The sequence below is a fragment of the Talpa occidentalis genome, unplaced genomic scaffold, assembly GCF_014898055.3.
Source record: "Talpa occidentalis isolate TD23 unplaced genomic scaffold, MPIMG_talOcc4v2.1 talOcc4.8, whole genome shotgun sequence".
Classification (NCBI taxonomy): domain Eukaryota; kingdom Metazoa; phylum Chordata; class Mammalia; order Eulipotyphla; family Talpidae; genus Talpa; species Talpa occidentalis.
In genome coordinates this window covers 70,222,300-70,241,154 of record NW_023605194.1, presented here as the reverse complement: position 1 = coordinate 70,241,154, position 18,855 = coordinate 70,222,300, and the positions used below count along the sequence as shown (strand labels likewise).

At 44.8% G+C, this 18,855-nt stretch overlaps 2 protein-coding genes across 3 annotated transcripts in view; one reads left to right on the top strand and one right to left on the bottom strand.

Moving 5' to 3' along the window:
• The window catches only part of INTS7 (integrator complex subunit 7), a 43,790-nt gene extending 39,463 nt beyond the window's left edge, over positions 1-4,327 (bottom strand). Inside the window, exons 1-3 of the mRNA XM_037497571.2 lie at positions 4,142-4,327; positions 2,646-2,775; positions 1,730-1,876 (exon numbers count right to left, since the gene is read on the bottom strand). Coding sequence (XP_037353468.1) covers positions 1,730-1,876; positions 2,646-2,775; positions 4,142-4,235 — 371 coding nt within the window. The 5' untranslated portion in view covers positions 4,236-4,327. The remainder of the gene's footprint in view (positions 1-1,729; positions 1,877-2,645; positions 2,776-4,141) is intronic.
• A 265-nt stretch (positions 4,328-4,592) lies between these two features.
• Positions 4,593-18,855, top strand: part of DTL (denticleless E3 ubiquitin protein ligase homolog) — a 30,376-nt gene continuing 16,113 nt past the window's right edge. Inside the window, exons 1-8 of one of the 2 annotated variants that reach the window (XM_037495631.2) lie at positions 4,593-4,735; positions 9,293-9,418; positions 10,128-10,226; positions 11,142-11,203; positions 11,289-11,409; positions 15,495-15,560; positions 16,637-16,749; positions 17,649-17,722. In XM_037495631.2, the coding sequence (XP_037351528.1) occupies positions 4,648-4,735; positions 9,293-9,418; positions 10,128-10,226; positions 11,142-11,203; positions 11,289-11,409; positions 15,495-15,560; positions 16,637-16,749; positions 17,649-17,722 (749 nt within the window). In that variant the 5' untranslated portion in view covers positions 4,593-4,647. Of the gene's footprint in view, positions 4,736-8,071; positions 8,141-9,292; positions 9,419-10,127; positions 10,227-11,141; positions 11,204-11,288; positions 11,410-15,494; positions 15,561-16,636; positions 16,750-17,648; positions 17,723-18,855 lie in introns of those variants that run through there. The other variant, XM_054690002.1, reaches the window with a different exon arrangement.

Sequence of the window (18,855 nt, the reverse complement as noted above, 5' to 3'; positions counted from 1 at the left end):
AAGAAATTATGAAATTGTGGAAAAACCTCTAAGGCTACTCAAAATGTATTATCAAGGGAGTCTAATACTCTCATACTGAGCTGACACTGTTCAGACTATTAGTTTGGGGTTGTTAAAAATACACTTTTACTTTTGATACACTTTACAAATTACAAACTTTATAAAGCGATTCAGTCATCTCCTACTCCAGCCTTTTTCTCTTCCTACTTAGTATGCACTTCCAGCTGCTTCGATGCAGCCCCCTATCGGGGCCAACTCCTACAGCCCTGTGTGTCTAAGCATCTCTTCACCACACTACTTTAAATGGCGACTGGGCTGGATATAAAATTCTTAGCTTAGATTTCCTTTATTACTTTGTACATCAAGTGCTACCGCTGAGAATTCCAATTTCAATCTAATTTTATTTTTTATAAAGCATTTTCCCCCAGAAAATCTCTAGGTTTTTCGAAAGCAACAGTTCTTACAGGAAGAAAGAAGGCAAAACTTAACTGCCGTGACTTGGGAAAGTGGGGAGCAGGCAAAATGACTGGGATATTTACTGCTGTCTCCCAATCAGAATAACCTATGTTGTAGAAAACAATTCTAACATTATAAGAGTACATGAAAAAGTACCTTGTGATTCTTAACCCATGACCACTATTCACACTATATATTCTTACAGAGCTGTCTAAGCGAGAAATTTATAAAATGAGTATCAATGACCACTTTCTTTAAACTCAGCATCTCTAGGTCACAGAAAATGCATTCTTTAAATATCATACTGTAGTTCACATATTAACTATTTCCATACAATTTTTCACCTTTTTCAAAAATGAAACTGTGATCATCTGCACACATACATTTACTAACTTTTAAAAATGTCTAATAGAAAAACAAGTGCTATAACTTACTGACTCAATGGGTAAGAATGTCATAAATTCTGTTCTATTAAATGTAAATTTTCAAAGAGAACATCAGTAGGCTATAAAATATTATACTCTGCTCACAATTTAATCACTCAAAAGACAGAGGAATCACAGAAGCACTAAATTCTCAAGACGAGGGAAGAACTGAGCCTGGTATAAAAACATGGAAACCTCAGGGAAAAAATGACATCTTAGACTCCATGGCTAAAGAGAACAGTCTTGGCAGGAACATCAGAAATGAGCCCTATAATTTAGGAAAATGAATTTGAAAACCCAAAGATGACACATACAGCTCCACACAAAGTGAAGCTACAAAGACAAGATCTTTCCACTTTGGATGGAGGATGTAAACAATGAAACTTTAACAAAATAAAGATTATTTTCAATGCCAAAAAAAATAAAAGGCTGAAGGAACTACAGTGGTTGCATGGGGTCTTTTCCAAAGATTTGGAATGTAAATCATCACATATACAAACAGGAGCACATAACCTGAGGCAGAATACAGAAACCTGACCTGAAACAGTAAGACAAAGGTCAAGAAGTGCAAGTTCAAAGTATGGTGGGGCTAACCTCTACCAGTGCTGCCTCACTTGAGGATAGGGCCTCCCTACAAAAAGTTAGGGGGTAATTTATAACCAAAACAGCATCACGGATACTAAGTGGAAAGCAGTTACAGATTTGGAGGGCTGTCATAGTTCAGCAATGAGCCTCAGTTGAACAAACAAAAACAAAATCTCAATATTCAAAATGGAAAAAGTACATACACAGCCCTTGTGGGGGGAGGGGGAAGGCACATGTGCAGAATATTCCACAGCGCAACCTACCGCAGGGTAATGGCTCGTGCCACAGGGTCATTGCTGTGGATCACAGAGAAAATTCTCTTCACAAATTCATCCACATTCAGAATCTTCTCCAAATGTTTCTCACTTTGTTGAGTAACTTTAAGAACACAGAGCCTCAGGAAGTTGTTTCTATGAAAAAGCAGAGACAAGTATGAGACAACTCAGCAAAGTCTTAATCAGGAATCAAAGCAAAGCAAGTGCCAGCACATCTCAGCAACAAGCCGAGGTTCGCCAATCTTGTCTCTTCGCTAGAAGAGCTGAAGCCAGTGCTTCCGGCGGGCACGAAACAAGCGGAGAGCAGCGCCTGTGCCAGAGCAGTGACAAGGAGAAGCCTGGGAGCTGAGCTACATCCTCTCCATCATGCTTTAGCTATGCCAGGGGTCAGTTCCTCTCCTCCCAAGCCAGTTCTACACTTTTCTCCTTCAAGTCTCATTGCGGGGTGGATGAGCACATAGAGCCCGCAGAATGGTGAGAGAGGGACGGGAACTGGTAGGGAGGAAAAAAGAAAGGTTTTTACTTCGTGCTTCCATGCTGCAGGCATATTACGGTAACACAGAATTTCACGTCATAAAATTAACTAAATGAAATCAGCAACTTCTCCAAACAGTCTATACAAAGCCACAGATACTTCCAAAACCTGAGGTAATATATTAAGGTTGTCTTCATTGCTTTCTCCTGTACCCTGAAGAGCTAAGTACTCTCTAGTTTATACTCATTTTTGCTCAAAACATCATTAAATGAACCACACACCAGAGAGTGCTGCATGCTGCCATGTACGGAGAGTAACACGGGAACCACCGTGTGGAAGTACCACAGGCAAGAAGAATAAAGAGCAAAATGTAAAACAAAGAAACATGAACAAAGGGCTTCAGGAAACTGCGGCTTTTAAAAGACTTACCCAACTCTGAAAACATCGGCTAACTTCAGGAATGCAGAGTTGATGAGAATAGGAAATGGGTATTTCTGGAAGAGCCTGGGAAAGCGAACCACCGCCTCGCACTGCTCACCCAGTTTTCCAGATCGCAGCCCTGGGAAAAGCATAAAAAGGGAAGGAAGGTTCACGATGCGTGGCCACAAGGGCAAAACCACTAAATATTCCCATGGTACTCAATAAAAAAGGTATATGACAAAACTATTTACACAGTAAAATGACAGCCACCCTTGGCGACCAGGAAAAAATCAACTGTTAACACAGTACGTGCTTAAAAATAAAATGGTGGACTACCATGGCATTGATCTGACCAATACGAGGTGGAGACAACTGAGATGGGGGGACTGAGAGTCATGAATGAAAAAGCAGCCACTTGCATAGATGTTGACAAGTCGGCGGGGACTTGCTCGTGGTAGCTCAACCTGCCTATTCAGGAACAAGTTTTGAAAACCTGGCCCTGCAGGGATGTTTATGAGCAGGGCATCCTGACAGTGCCCCCTGCAATGTGGCATAAATGCGGGCTGGGGGTTGTAATCAACACAGTCCCAAAGCCTCGTCCAGGTCTGGTTAGAGCCTCCAGGGACTGCAGGGACAAGTGGCCCAGCTACCAGGAGTGAGTCTTGGGCGTGCACTCTGAGAAACTCTGGTCTGGAAGTTTCCGAACTAAAAGTCATTTGGAACTTAGCCTTCTAACCCCTGCTGTGGCTCAAATAGGGAAATACCTTAGCAGGTAAAGGATGAAATGGCTGCACACTTAAAAGCCCGTTCTAGCGGCTATTTCCGTAATCCACGATACACTGGCCAAGTGTAACTGATGGAGTAGCGGTGACCAAGAGTTTGCCCCAGACAGTGAAAATCCCTGCTGCCGGGTTTCGGCACCTGAGGAAGGATGACCTGTGTCTCGGGCAGATTAAGACTGCTCTCTCACACCACAAATGGGTTAGCATTTATGCCCATCCTGCCAGTTGCCTGGGGCTGTGCCCACTGTGCAGGCCAGAAAACAGGCCGGCGGCCACCTGCCTAATCGACGGCCCTAACGGGAGGCCTGGACTGCACTCGGTGGGCGGCCAACACTCCCCTGGCTACACAAGCGGCCCGGGCCGCAAGGACGTGGGAGGCGCGGAATTTGTTCGCTTCGGGGGTGCCAGGGTCGCAGGAACCCCGTGCTCGCGGTCACGTCGGCGTGGACAGCTGACGCCGCACTCCGGCCACCAGGACTCCGCGCTAGAAAACGCTTTCACCGACTCAAGGCCACAGGCTGGCGACCAGCAGGCCGATGGCGCCGCCCAAAACGCAACCGGCCGACGCCGCCCGCCCAGCCCCCTTCCGCCCCCTCAGCCCCCTTCCGCCCCCTCCCGCCCCTGCGGCCCCGCGTCCCCACCCCCGCGCCACGCGCATGCGCCGGCCTCGCCAGGCCCCTCCCGTCCGCCGCGTCGCGCCCGCGAGCCCGCTCGTGCCCTCACCTTTGTCTAACTCCATCAAGGCGGAGTTGGCATCCAGCTCCTGCTCGCCATAGCCGGCATCGGCGAGAAACGATTTGGTCGAGTTTGACGCCATGATTGGGAGCGTCGGCGACTCGATTCCCCCTAATCAGAAAGCGGGCCCACGCGGCCCCTCACCGCCATCTTCCGCCACCGCCTGGTCCCCGCCCTCGGCTCCGCGCGGCCACCGCCGCGCTGCGCATGCGCCCTGGCCGGCTCCCCCGCCCGCCGGCGCCCGGGCAGCCCACAGCGCAGGCGCTCTGAGCGCTCGAGGCGGCCGGAGGCCCGCGGCGAGGCGGCAAGGAGGCGGGGCCGGCGGGGCAACGTGCCTCCGCGGCGCCCGACGCGCCGGCGCCCGCCAATTGGCGCGCGTGACGTCAGTTTGGCGGGGAGTTTGGTGGCCGGGGCTTACGGTGGCGGGAGTTGGAGGCGGCCGCCCGCCGCGTTCTGAGGGCGCGAGCCGTGCGTTCGGCAGACCGCGTCCGTCGATGCTCTTCCCTCCGTGGCGCCCGCCCTCCGCGCAGATGCTCTTCCACTCGCTGCTCCGCCAGCCCCGGCTGGGCGCCCCGAGGCGCGGTGAGTAGCGGCCTTCAGCCGCGGCCCCTCCTCGGCCGAAGCCGCCGCCCCGCCGCGCGCCCCCGCGGCCCGAGGCCTGGCCGGCGCCCTCTCCCGGCCTCGGGCCGCGCTCGTCCTGGGCGCCCTCGCCGCGCAGCGGGGCGGGGCGGGCGTTGGACGGGCCTGCGGGGCGGTGGGGCGGCCTCGCCCGCGGGGGGCCCGTCCACGCCGCGTCGGGGCCGATCCGCTCGTGGGGGCTCGCCGTTCGCGACGAGCCCCGGGAATCCGCCCACCCGCGCCTCAGGAACGCGGCGGGCGGAGGAGACAAAACATCTGCTTCCAGCATGGCCCGAGAAAAAAAGTTCCCCCTGATGGCGACATGTTCCTAGAAATCCTGGAGATCGAGCAGCGAAAATGCCCAGATCCTTCTCCCCCCGAGTCGGCCGCGCTTCGCGGATCGAAGGAGGGGGCTCCCCGGGACTTCTCGGCGCTCAAAGTCGGGCGGATCGGCATTTACAGTACCCCCAGAGAGCCCGAGCCTATTTTTTCACGGGGGCACACGGTCGTATTTTTCGGTTTAGCGGTGTAGGTTAGAGGTTTACTGTCTCCGTGCGTAGAAAGCCAACTTCTCCCCGGTTCCTGAGGTTTCTGAGGCTCAAATATTGGAAGTGAGAATTTTGAACGTAGGGGGGATGTCAGCACGTTGAAACTTTACTTTTTGATAAGTTTCTGATAAGGGGGTTACCGCCCAGACCAACTTGGGTGGAAATGAGATCTCATTCATCAAAAATGGTCTTCTTCCCCCCGAAGCCATGTGGAGAACAAAAAGAAAAGAATTTGAGCAGGGAACTTTTTGTGTCTGAGCTTGGTAGAAATGAAATCTCATTCACTTGAACGTGGATTAGGTCTTTTTCCCGTCATGAGGCCATGTGGAGAACAAAAGGAAAAGAATTTGAGAAGGGAACTTTTTATATTTAAAGCATTGGTCTAGGAAAATGGGTCTTGAGGAGAATGCGAAGGAGTTCTAATACTTCCTGCCACCCGTCTAAACTGTTATGCCGTCCTTTCCTCCTTCCTCTTAATTAATCTTTTTAGTTATAGTCGAAATGCCTCTCTTTCGGTCTCCTAAGATTTGAGGAGCTGCTGTATCCTGTGTCGTGAGTGCACAGGATAATGGTTGACAGCCCTGTCTTTGGAGTTCTACTGCCTCAGTTTTAATTCCTGCTCCCCTCCTTCCTATGGGTGTGCCCCCCCCAAAGCAAATTTGCTTTTATGGCAGATTTTCTGCTGAAGCTCCAACCCATGTGTCTAGTAATTTTTTCATTCATTAATATTATGTGTTAGGCATCGAAATTCCCTCATTTTTATATATTATGCACTAAAATTTATAGAATCAGCTCTCTTCCCCTCCCCCCACCCTTGACGTTATATTCTTGGCTCCTCTGATCTTCTACTCCCCTTCCGCGCATGGATGATCCTAAACCTAAGTAGGTCTCCTTCCACCACCTACAACCCTCTGTTCTCGGTACTTCAGATTTATTACTATAAAACCTGAAGGAGTGTTTTCACCCAGAGTCTCAGTCCCCCAGGCATCCTAAACTCAAATGCTCAGAACCAGACTTTCCCCATACCTACTATATTGACCTGTTTTAAGTAGTATCCCCATTGTTTCAAATGCGCTTTTGACAGCCAGAAACCTGAGTCCTCCATCTTCCTCAAGGTACACATTCAGAAGGTTCCCTTAAAATTCCTTGAATGTGCCCCTCCCCTTGGTCGCCACTGATCTAGCTGCCCTACTCTGTCTGGTTGGTGCTTACCCTTTCCCCGGGTAAGGCCCTAATGCCTTCTTGTCTGGCCTGTAACAAATCTCCCCAGTTTCGCTCTCCTGTCTATTGTCCACTTTGTTGCCAGTGAACTCCCTAAAATGGAAATCTGATTACTCATCTGTGTATCTTTAAATTGGTAGCTAAAAGTTTTTATCATAACCTTAAACAGATATTTTAGACCATATGTGAATATTGACATTTTGAAATTGAAATGCTACGTCAATTTTAAGTTGTAGCTAATAGAACATAATCACTACAGTAATTTCATAATCACATTCATTTCTGTAAAATACGAACACATTCAGATGCTAGGTGGTCTACACGGTTGCTTTACCCCTTGAATTTATTTCCACTTCATTTCTCTGGCAGTTTATCCTTACATAACTTGACTTTAAGCTCAAAAAGTTATTTTATCCATTATCTTGTCATATTCTGAAATGTTATTTTATCCAGTATCTTGTCATATTCCTCTATGTAAAAAAAAGTTTAAATTGATGTTTGTTGTAATCGTAAGACTAAATGTTAAAGTTTTTTTTGGTTAAATTACCCTTACGATTACTAATAGTACAAAATTGACCAGAACAATATAGATTACTGATTTTGATAGTCATTAAGCAAAAGCAAAATTTTGTTGTTAAGTATGTCTTTCAAAAAAGATGGATTTAGGTGATTATGATGCTTTTACTAAAGGAATTTTCCAGTTGTTTTAATACCTTGGGTCAACGCAAAGTATAAGATTTAGTATGCACATGACTTTTGAAAAGTAGCCAAGAGGCACTAATGAAGGTAGAGAGGAAAAGGAAGGCCTCAACGTCTCTGATCATTTTAGACATGTACACATATGAAAATCTCGTGTCCGAAAATTAAATCTGAAAGCTCATGTCCTCATACACTCCTTGAAAAGTCTGCATGTTAGCTGGGCTTAAGGTGTACACTGAGGAAAGGAAGGACCTCTCCAAAAGAGTGTTGTGTGGAAAAGCATTACAGGTCCAGATATAAGGATCTGGAAGCCATTTGAGACTGGTTCATGAAGAGGGGCGCGTAAACACGGGGTAGTGAGGGACTCGGTACTAGGCCCATTAACTGTGCCTTTTGTTGGCATTTGGGTATTAGTTTGTAGGCAGTGAGGCGATGTTGAGGGTATCACTGTTTAATTGTAAAAAATTTGGTTTCCAGAGCATATCAGCTTCAGTCCCACCTAAATTGTTGGTGATTTGGTGTTTTTGAATGTGGGTGTTGCCAGTCAAGATTTTTCTTTGGATCCCAAACACAGTGTACATTTATGTACACTTAGAAAAGAGGCTTTTCATGAAATTTATTCTTTAGGTGAATGTTTGTGAATAGTCTGCTACAACAAAACTAGTGAGTTCTTTTGGTATTCTTTAATTATTTGTTCACAAAGATATCTGACCTTGAGGTCATGGCCTCCCAGGAATGATTACTAAAGCTGAATGCAATTTCTTTTTTACTGATTCCTTCAGGTTATCTCCATGCCCATCCCAAACTACATTTTTCTAAATTTATTTTAGCCTAAGATGTCTTCTCCAAATATTTTTGGTGAAAAATGGGAATTGCCAGTACTGCCTCCCCCCTTCAAAATGTGAGTTTCCCAAGTGTTTTGACAGTGCTCAGTAGATTGTAAATTCCTTGTTCCTTTTGCTTGAAAAAAAGCACAGTGCTGTCAAGCTGTTGCCAGACACTGCAGCACGAGTTCGATCCCCAGGCTGGCCAGGGAGCAACCCCACATGGCTCAGCAGATCTCTCCTGTCTTACCCACTGCTCCCCTTAGCAGTGTGTTTCAGTAGATCTGCCTGTTCTGCTCCCCACTCTCTGGTAAAGCCTCTCACCCCACCCCCACACCTCTGGTTTACACCCCAGTTTTTAGATGCATAAATAAACAAATTTTTTTTTAAGTGGTTCTCGGGAATAATAAATGTTTCATTTCCATATTTAAAATGTGTTAACCCACATATCAGTGATAAAACAAATCTTTGAAGACAGTTTACTGTTTGGAACAATAAAGTTTAGGTCTGACTCAAATAGAATGAACGTTTCTTCCTCCCTGGATCTCTTCTTGTCTTGGACATTCAGTGAGCATCAATTCATCTCTCAAGCTTATGTTTATTTCCCCTCTTCTCAAGCCCCCCACCCCACCCCATACTAGTATTTGCTGCCCAAAGTGATTGTGCTCTGCAATGAGTACATGACTTTTCATACATACAGTTTTTGCACTGCTGTAAGATTGCTCTAGTAGACTTTAAGATACTATGACTTACTGCTATTAACACTTTCAAATCCTAGCATTTCAGCGCTGCAAAGGAAGGAGGAGTGAAATTATTTGTTTGTATGTCAGTGACTGGAGCTGCACCTTGATGCACATCGATTCCTTTAACTCTTTGACCACTGAATTATGTCTGATGCAGCTCGGAACTAGAGATCTGTAGGAATGTTGATTTAGAAATTGAAAACAATTGAAAAGGTGGTTATTGTAGTGGCAGTGCTTTTGTGGTTGTCTCTTGGGTGGAGAAATCTTTTTTAACATACAAAGGCCGCTTATTTCTTGAAGTATTTGGCACAAGTCTCCATTTAAGATAGTAAGCCCAGAACTACCACACCAGAAGTTGGGGGTGCGCGTTCTTCTTCTGAGAACTCATAAGAAACTGTATTCTAGAGGACCGTGTAGAGCTTTTCTGTGCGTTTGTCGGAAGTACTGAAAGAACTTGGGGATCTCTGAGAATGTGTCTTTTTTCAGGGTGGTCTTCCCAGTACCCTCTGCAGTCCCTTCTTGCGGGCTACCAGTGCGACTGCAATGATGAACACACTTCCTATGGAGAAACGGGGGTCCCAGTTCCGCCCTTTGGATGCACCTTTTCTTCTGGTAAGAGAATTGCAACCTGGCGAGACTTAGGTGATCTAAAATACACTAGGGAGTCTCCCTTTCAAGAAACAGTAAGTTAGATAAATCATACAGCTTTTCTAACAGCTGTTTTCTCCTGGTTTATGAAATAGACTTTTCTTAAATCTCCAGCAGAAGTACGCAATTCCGCTAAAGAATGTGACTGTCACAGTACCATTTTCTTGTCCTGACTGGCAAGGAGAAGGATCAGCTGTCAGGAAAACTGTTTTGCCCAGAAGGATCTGATCAAGTATTTCTGGAATGCATCGGGGAATATAGGAGCAGAAGTAGAAGCACTCCTCCCCGCTGTTTATAGTTTAAAAGAGGAAAGGTAGAACACTGTGAAGACAAGTTAAACCTAACAGACTGAGCCCACCGGGGGCCAGGACCGTGGGCCTGTATTTGCTGTGAGCAGAACCACTCTTTCTGGAAGTAAGTAACAGTATCAGGAAGGAACTTTGGTGGCTCTAAGTGACAAATTAGACAAATTTTAAGCTATCTTTCATTCAGATTACCTCCCTGCCATAGCTGGTGCCACTTGGATAGAATCATCTTCCTTTCTTTCAAATACATGCTTTGTGGTTATCTTGTCGCTTCCAGTTACTCTCTACTTATGGATTACATGGCTTTATACTCAGCTCTGAAATGTCTGTTTCACGGTTTATACATCTCATTTTTATTTCTTACTCAGCTCCTAACATGGAGCACATACTAGCAGTCGCCAATGAAGAAGGCTTCGTGAGATTGTATGACACTGGGTCAAACACCACTAAAAAGAAATGTGTCAAAGGTAAGCTGTGATTCAGCATATTTTTAGTTAAAAGAACTTCAAGTCGATTATTATTTGAGGACATCCCCAATTACATTCCCTTGTGATGAGCTTCACTGAGGGGCCAGGCCATCAGTCACTTAGCTATGCCAATGCCTTTACTAAAAGTTATGCAAAAGACATTTTAGGATTAAAAATCATTTTTAAAATGTTAAATCTTTAACACTTACGTGGTTTGGGGGAGCATCACTGTAATGTTTGTATCAACCAAGCGTGTCCTGTAGATCAGCCAAAGTTCTGCTCTTAAGCTGGTAATTTGGAACTGAAAATTGTCGAAATAACTGAAGTAAAAGATGCAGAGGATATAGCAGTGAAGAATACACTGTAAGCATCAGAGAAACTCATGTCATAAGGTTGACGGGGAAACTTCATGAAGGCCAGGCTGCTCGAGTTGAACTGTGGCCTCTACCCCAAGGGAGTTTGGGTCCGGTGGTCGAGGTAGGGAGTGGTGCACTCAGGAGGCTTAGGATAGGAAGGCAGAGGCCATATAGGAAAGAGGGAATGCTCCAGTGGGCTGAGTAAAATATATGGGGCCTGAGAGAAAAGTCCTCCACATACATAGAGGGCTGCGTGGCCGACTGTTGGAGACCCCATTTAGCAAGCATCCTGAAGATGTTTCAACTGGAGAATGTTTCAGAAAGATTCCCTTTTAGAGAATAGTCGGCTCAGGAAAGGCATTTGTTCTCAGATGGTGGGTCCCCTTGTGGTCATGGGGAGCGTGTGGTGTCTGTGAGTCCACAGATTCTCTTGGCCTATGGGTCAGGGTGGTGGACTCTGCTCTCTTCACTGCAAGGCATTCGGAGGCTGTTATATGCTGCTGTTCTGCGGCTGCCATAGACCAGTCTGGACTTTGACATCACCATTTGCTTTGTTTAGAATGGATGGCGCACTGGAATGCTGTTTTCGATCTGGCCTGGGTCCCTGGGGAATTTAAACTTGTAAGTAAACTTGTATTGTGTTGGGACCTGGGCAGATACTGGTACAGAATTGCTCTATTAAATTGTGATATCTGATTTTTGAAAGGTTACTGCAGCGGGTGATCAGACAGCCAAGTTCTGGGATGTGAAAGCTGGTGAGCTGGTAGGCACGTGCAAAGGACACCAGTGCAGCCTGAAGTCGGTTGCCTTTTCTAAGTTTGAGAAAGGTGGGTTTGCATCTCCTCTTCTGGAAACTTGCCAGATAGATCTATTTTCAACTCTTATTTATACTCACTGTCGATATTCCTGTATTTCACTATTCCACAGAGGAGGAGAAGTTGAAGACAGAGACTACACAACAGTGTAGTAGCAGCTAAGGGAAATTTAGGGGTGTCTGGATGAGCTCTTTTCTGTTTTTTTTTTTTTGTTGTTGTTGTTCCTTTTCTCTTCCATTTGTTTCTCACTAATTTTTTTTTTTTACAAGCAGACTAACATTCATCACAAAGAAATGATTGAATTAAGGTGACTTTACTCTTGAATAATAGTGACAAACAATGTGGTTTCCTTTTTCATCTGCTTTAAAAGGGAATATTTTCATTTATTCAACTGACCACTTGGCAATGTTCAATATAGTTGCTGTGCTGGTTTGATATCAAAAATGTCAGTTTCAATCTGCTGTGATAGCTGTTGAGAATGGAGCCATAAAGAGGAACTGTGTGGCATGCTTTCTGTCTCTGCATAACTCCAATAATGCCTCTGTTGCAGTTGTATTTGTGCAAGAGTTGACCCTGAGTTTATAAACAATTGAAGATCACAAATAACTAAAGGTAAATTTACTTACAGGGCATTAGAAAAGGGAAGATCATATCTTTTGATTCCTTTTTCCAAACATTAAGTATCTGTTTGTGGGAAGGTGCCGAGTTAGATGCTAGGGCAGTTGGCTTTTGTTGCACCCTGTGTGGGCTGCAGCCTTCCCTAGAGGCCCTGTGCTTTATACTGTGTTTCAGGCCACTGAACTCTCGCAAAGTCATTTTAACCACCTGGACCTTCATTTCCTAAGTTACTGAGATTAATGCCTGTCCTCTTAAACTCACAGAAATACTAGAAATGTAAAATTGAGGTGAGACGTGTATGTAAATACATGGCAGAATGGTGTATTACACATGTAAGTGCCATGGAAATGTTGATCTAAATTTCTCAGCCTTCATAGGCCTGGTACACATACCAGTAACAGGGAGTCTGCCTGCCCTGCATGGCTGCCTGGAAGCAAGGAAAATTGACTCACATAAGGAGAACTTCTAGGATCACCAAAAATGAGTATGAATATATTTCAGCCCCTCCTACAAATCTGCCTATATTTGCTCCTACACTTTCTCTCCTTTCTTCATTGTAAGGATAGACCTTCCCCCAAGCATGGGCTCTCGGCCTGGCTGTATACTAGGCCCCTGGGGAGGTTTTTAAATTATTAGTTAAACGTGCATGTCTGGGAATTGGACCAGGTGTGATCTTTAAAGGTCCTCCAGGAATTCCCATATGCCATGTTTCTAAAGGTTGAGAAACCTTGATCCCCCACCCTGACCTCCTCCATCATTTATGTCCCTAGCTCTGCTCTCTGTCAGCTCTTTCCCCGTCACCCCAGCATATCTGTGGCCTACCCCCAACATCCTGACCTTGTGTTCTCCTTCACCTGTCACTCCTCATGTCTCTCCTTGGTTGCTTGAGGTGGGTCACAGCTGACTAGATTTGCTTCTTCTGGTGTCTACTCCCGACCCTTCCTGAAGTCTCTCTTGCCAAGGTCATTCACTATCTAATTGTTAAAAGCAGTGAAACTTCTCAGGCCTTTCTTGTAGTTGTGCAGTATTTGACAATATTTGAGATAAAAATGCATTTCTTCCCCGAAGCTGTGATTCTGTCCCTTTCAGGTCTCCGTCTTTCCGCTTCCTCCTTCCCAGCTACTCTGTGTCTGCACTTCCTTGCTAGCTTGATGCTAGCCTAGCCCAGGATTGATGGTTGCTTGTCTTGTCCTTTTGGTCTGTGCCCTCTCCCGGGACTGTTTTATCCCAATTTCGATGTGTTCTTCGCTCCACTTGTATGGAACAAGATTTCTCTTTCCTGCTTTCACCGCCCGAGAGCGCTTCTGAGCTCAGGTTCCCCTGCAGCAGCCTCTTGCCCTGCCCTTTGACCACGTTTCTCCTCAGGGCAGGACTCCATCGCTTCTCCTGCAGTGCACGGTATGGTCAGAGACCCCCTTTGTTTTCCCTCAAGGTGTATTTTATCCTCATTCTTCAGGGCTCTTTTTGTTGAATATAAAATTCTGGGTTTGTTGATTTTTTCTTTCAGTATTTGGACATGTTGTTCACTGTCTGCCCTGGTTTCTGTCGAGAGCTCTGGCATTCACACCCCCACCATCACCCCCGTAATGCCAGCCTCCTGACTGCCTTTAGGGTTGTCTGGTTTCCACAGTCGGATTGTGATGCAGTGAAGGCTGGCTCCTAGCTCATTTCTCCTGTGAGGCCTGCAGACTTCTAGAATTTGTAAATTCACAAATGTGTTCCACTGACTCTGGGTTTTTTTCTGCCGTTATTTCTTGAAATATTTTTTCTACCCAATGTTTTCTCCCCTCTCTCTGGGACTCCAGAGACTTTGGTGGTTATTTTTTCCAATTTTCTTAATATTTGTGATATTAACAACATACCATAAAATCCACCCATTTGTCAGAGTATATTTAAATGCACTTGCAGAGTTACGCAACCTTCACTACAGTCTACTTTTGGAACATTTTTTTCAGCCCGAAAGAAACCAGAACCTGTTAGCAGCGCTTTCTGCCTGCTCCCAGCTGTGCATGACCTCTGCACTACTCTGTCTCTGGATGTGCCTGTTCTGTGCCTTCATGTAAACATGTAGCGTAACGTGCAGGCTTATTTTCCCTTTCTTCAGGTTAAATGACTTCTGTTGATCTGCCTTCGGGTTCACTGAATTTTCTCTGTTCTCTCCATTCTACGTTTAAAGCCTGCCCAGTAGATTTTTTCATTTCAGAAATCATGCTTCTCTCTCTGCTGAGGTTTTTTTGCAGTTTATGAATATCTATTTCTCTACTTAACATAGTTACATCTTCTTTAAGCCCTTCCTTGATAAAAACCAAACATCTTGGTCTTGTCAAAGTCAACCTCTGTCAATTTCTTTTTCTGTAAGAATGACTCACTTTCCTGGCTCTTTGAAGGCCAGATCACCAAGGATTATACCCTGAGCTTCAGGAGTGGTGGGTTGAACTCTGGATTCTATTCTTATATTGCTCTGAAAAGAGTTGGTGTTTGTTTTTTAGCTCAGACTCAGACTGCAGGAGGGCAGCGTTCAGTCCTGATGCAGTCTTTCATTTATGCTTTAGCTACAGGCTGCCTTCAGTTTTCCCTTGCACACACGGTTCAGGCCAAAGAGTTGCATGAAGTTTAAACAGAATTAGGATCCTCCCTCACCCTGGCACCTCTCACTGCCTGGTCTCTCCTCTTCCTAGTTGCTCTGACTTAAAAGGCGACAGGGTTTTCCTGTTGGCATTTTAGTTGCCTGGTGTTGATACAGTGTGGCTGCCCTTGGGTAAAACCACAAAACCAGCAATGTACCCCAAATAAGGAGTTGACTCCATCCCCAAATTACCTGCTTTTGTTAATTCTCTATAAAGCCGTCCAGTGGGTGGGGTTTCTGTTTGGTCCAGAGTGTCAGCTAGTGTCCCCAGTGTTCCTGTCTCAATCCAGTGTTCTTTTCACATCCCAGAGCAACCCCTGTCTCAAGTTTGTGCCTGGCCCAATATCCTTACTGAGACCACACAGCTTAGAGGTGTGGGCCCCGAAGCCAGAGTGCCAGGACTGGCTTTACATGCAGCTCATCCTTTCTGTGCCTTACTTTCCTCATCTCTGAGGTGGGAATCGTATCTCCCTGACAGGATGAAGAACAAGAATTGAGGTGATTCATGTAAAGCGCTTGGGATAGTTAGCGTAGGGTCATGCTGAATAAGCACTCAGTATATTTTGGCTATTTCTGTTTATCCCATTCTTCCTATAACTTGATGTAGTATGTTTTAAGAAAATTTGCACAACGAAATGTACCAGACTTTCGCTCAACATAATCACCTTGAGCTCTTTGTAGTCCTTCTCCTTCACAGATTTATTTTCTCTTGCTTGTTGCTGATGCATGTAGTTTTTCATTTTTAATCTCTAGTGCCAACTTTAGTATCTAGCATATAACGTATTTTGGACAACTTAAATTGAAATGTGTCATTGGCTGGTTTTATTAACTTTTTGATAAACTTTCCCCATAGCTGTCTTCTGCACAGGTGGAAGAGATGGCAACATTATGGTCTGGGACACCAGGTGCAACAAAAAAGGTAGTCTATTTCCATTTTAACTTTATTTTTGACAAATGTGGAGAGGATCTCATAATTTGAATGAAAGGGTTAGAGATTTCATCTGATTACCACCAGAGGGCACCTGTTCGCAAGTCCTTTTCTGCTCCTCCTCCCAGTTCTTCTCACAATTAGTGATTATTGCCAAGTATTACCCTGTGAATAGTTCTTAATGGAATGAAGTTATTAATACTTGGGTTTTTGGGCTTTAAAGAACTGAATTGTATTATATGTAAATATGCTTACAATGCAGTTAAGCAGAAAGCAGTGATCATCTCCCTGCTTGTTGGCTTTTTAATACACTTTTTTAGAGCAGCTTTAGATTCATAGCAAAAATTGTTGAGAAAATACAGAAAGTTCTCATACACCTCCCATCCCCACACAGCATCCCCGGTTATCAACATCCCATGATAGTGATATTTGTTACATTTGATGAGCCTCCATTGACACATCATTATCGGCCAGCATTTGTCTGTAGCCTGCACTGGCGTTCCTACTTGGCGCCCACATTCTGTTGTGACAAATGCGGTGATGTGTACCCACCAGTAGACTATCACGCAGAGCAGGTTCTCTGCTCTCTGCCCATTCGTCCCTCCCTCCTCCCAGCCCTGGCCACCACTGAGCCTTTCCCTGTCTCCTTGCTTCTGCCTTTCCCAGAATGACCTGTACTTGGAATCATAGCCCATTGCCTTTTTAGATCAGCCTGTCTCTCACTTAGTGATCCACAGTCAGGTTTATTCCAAGCCTTTGTGGCTTGGTAGCTCATATTCCTGAATGACTTTCCGCTGCCTGGATGTACCACAGTCTCACTACTTTCCTATGGAAGCACGTGTTGGTTGTTTCGAGTTTGGGCAGTTATAGGTAAAAGTGCTATAACAGGCATGTGCTCCCTTTTCATGCATTATCATTTATTACAGAACAGTGCAGTCGCCTGCTGGCTTCTCGTTCGCTAATGTAATAAGGACTATAATTAATTTTGAGGTCTATGTACAAATGTTACAGTCCGTATGGCAGTGCAGTTGTAAGAACTAAATCAGTTTCCTTGAAATCTCTTTCAGATGGATTTTATAGACAAGTGAATCAAATCAGTGGTGCTCACAATACCTTAGACAAGCAAACCCCTTCAAAACCTAAGAAGAAACAGAACTCAAAAGGACTCGCTCCTTCTGTGGTAAGGGTTTATATTATAGCAGCGTCCGTGCGTGCAGATCTTAGGGTAGGTAGCGTCTCATTCTAGGGGACTTTGCATATGAAATAGGAGCTGTAGATGAATGGGACTCTCAGTTCCTTTTGTTATCGATGGTTTATTTCTTAATGTTTCCTCAGTGGTTCTGGTAGTGTGTCTCATGCTCTTGTTACACCAGTCACCTGCAAAGAGCATTTAAACATCATCCTCTGAGCTGCAGAATCCAGATTGTTTGGAGAAGTGTGGTTGCTAAGCATGAGGATTTAAAATTGCATGTCATGAACAGGACATAGGCCTGAAAGGGACCTACAGAGTTGGTGCGTGGTCTTTAGAGGCCAGATGAAGTTAAAATGAGTAAGCTTTCACACATTTTATCAAATTCTGAGCCAAGAAAACTTTTTCACAGCAATTAGGAGGTAGAACTCCATTGAGTTTTTCAGAAGTAAGTTTTTCAGAACTTGTAACCTCGTCTTTCATCCATAATTCATTATACATTCCCATGTGGTAATGTAAGTCGGTGACACTCACAGATAAAACAGGCATGGGCAAGATCTCCTTCGGACGCCAAGTTTATTATTGGGGTAATTCCAAGGCAAGCTGGAAGCCGAGACTGTTAAACACTTTTAATTACCAATTTGTCTCTAGAGTGCTTGTCACAGTGGTAACACTCTTTACTATTACTTAATGATATTTTGGTCATTCCCTTGTTAAAAATATTTCCTGCTCAGCACACATCCCTGATTCAGATTATTGGAGAGAAAGGGTGTAGTCTGACTTAGTGTTGGGGGGGAGCCAGTGTTTTAGCACCTTGGTCTCTTGATGGTTAAGATTGTGAAACCCAAAGTACGATTTCCTTCTTCTCTTTTTCCTCCTCATGCTGTTAGGATTTCCAACAGAGTGTGACCGTGGTCCTCTTTCAAGATGAGAATACGTTAGTCTCAGCAGGAGCTGTGGATGGGTAAGAGTATTTTTTGCTTCTTTTGATGCCATTTCTTTCATGAGTTGTTACAGAGAGAAGTCTCCTAGTCCTATTACAATAGAACACATGTGCCTTTCACTTGCAACATGGTTAGTACCCCAGTGGAAAAGAACTACAGATCACACTGGAAATATCTAGTTAGTGCTCTGGCCCAAATGAGCTGATCCACATGTCACACGCAGCACATCATCTGGTATATGGGAGCAGTGTTGGCTGCTGCCACTGTGAGGGAAACGCTGTGCTGTGCAATAAAACTTAGTGATTCTTACTGTGAGGGTGACGTTTCCATTAATTTTTATATGAGGCTTTGTAATATCCTAAAAGAAGCAATTGGATTCTAAGCATGTAATTGGCATTTCTGAGAATAATTGGCTTAATAGTAAGGGCTGGTGACTTTCATGTGCCTGCTGTCCGCGATTCTCCTGGTCTGAAATTGTGGCTTCCAAATCAGTGCGTGGTGCTTGTCTGGTGGCTTTGTTAGAATTGGGGATAGGGGATCTTTCTTTTCTCACCCTCCTAGATCCCTTATCTGCCCGCTGTATCTCCCAGAATATCACTCTCTCAAAAATTTGAATATAAAAAGATGATTGTTTAAACTAGCATTTCCACACTGTCTTCTGAACACTAAAACTCTACTGTGGACCAAATTCTTAGGCACCAATGAAGTATTATCTAAAGATGACTAGTTGTGTGTGTGCATGGTGTGAAAGCTTGCCCTACTTGTTACCAAAAAGTCTGTCCTTTCATAGCAAGCTCATGTTTTTAAGTTGCCTACAGAGGATTAAGGTTATTATCCCAGTAGATGAAATGAAAAAAATATTTTTCTTTGTTTCACAGGAAAACTTGTTTAGAGTAGATTATCTAGGAAATTATATAGAGAGCCAGAGCCATAGAAGCAGAGCTTGTTACTTGTGATGTCAGCAGTTACATGCAGTGTGTTAAAGGCTTAGGAAGCAAAAACAATGAAACGATGACTATCAGCACCCCACCTTCAGCTTCCTTTTCCGCTCCCTTGGAGTAAACTCAAGGCAGTAACCCATCCCTGGGTCAGATCACATCTGTTTCCTTTCTGCTAGAATCATGAGCCTAACGCTGGAGATAGCAGCACGAGA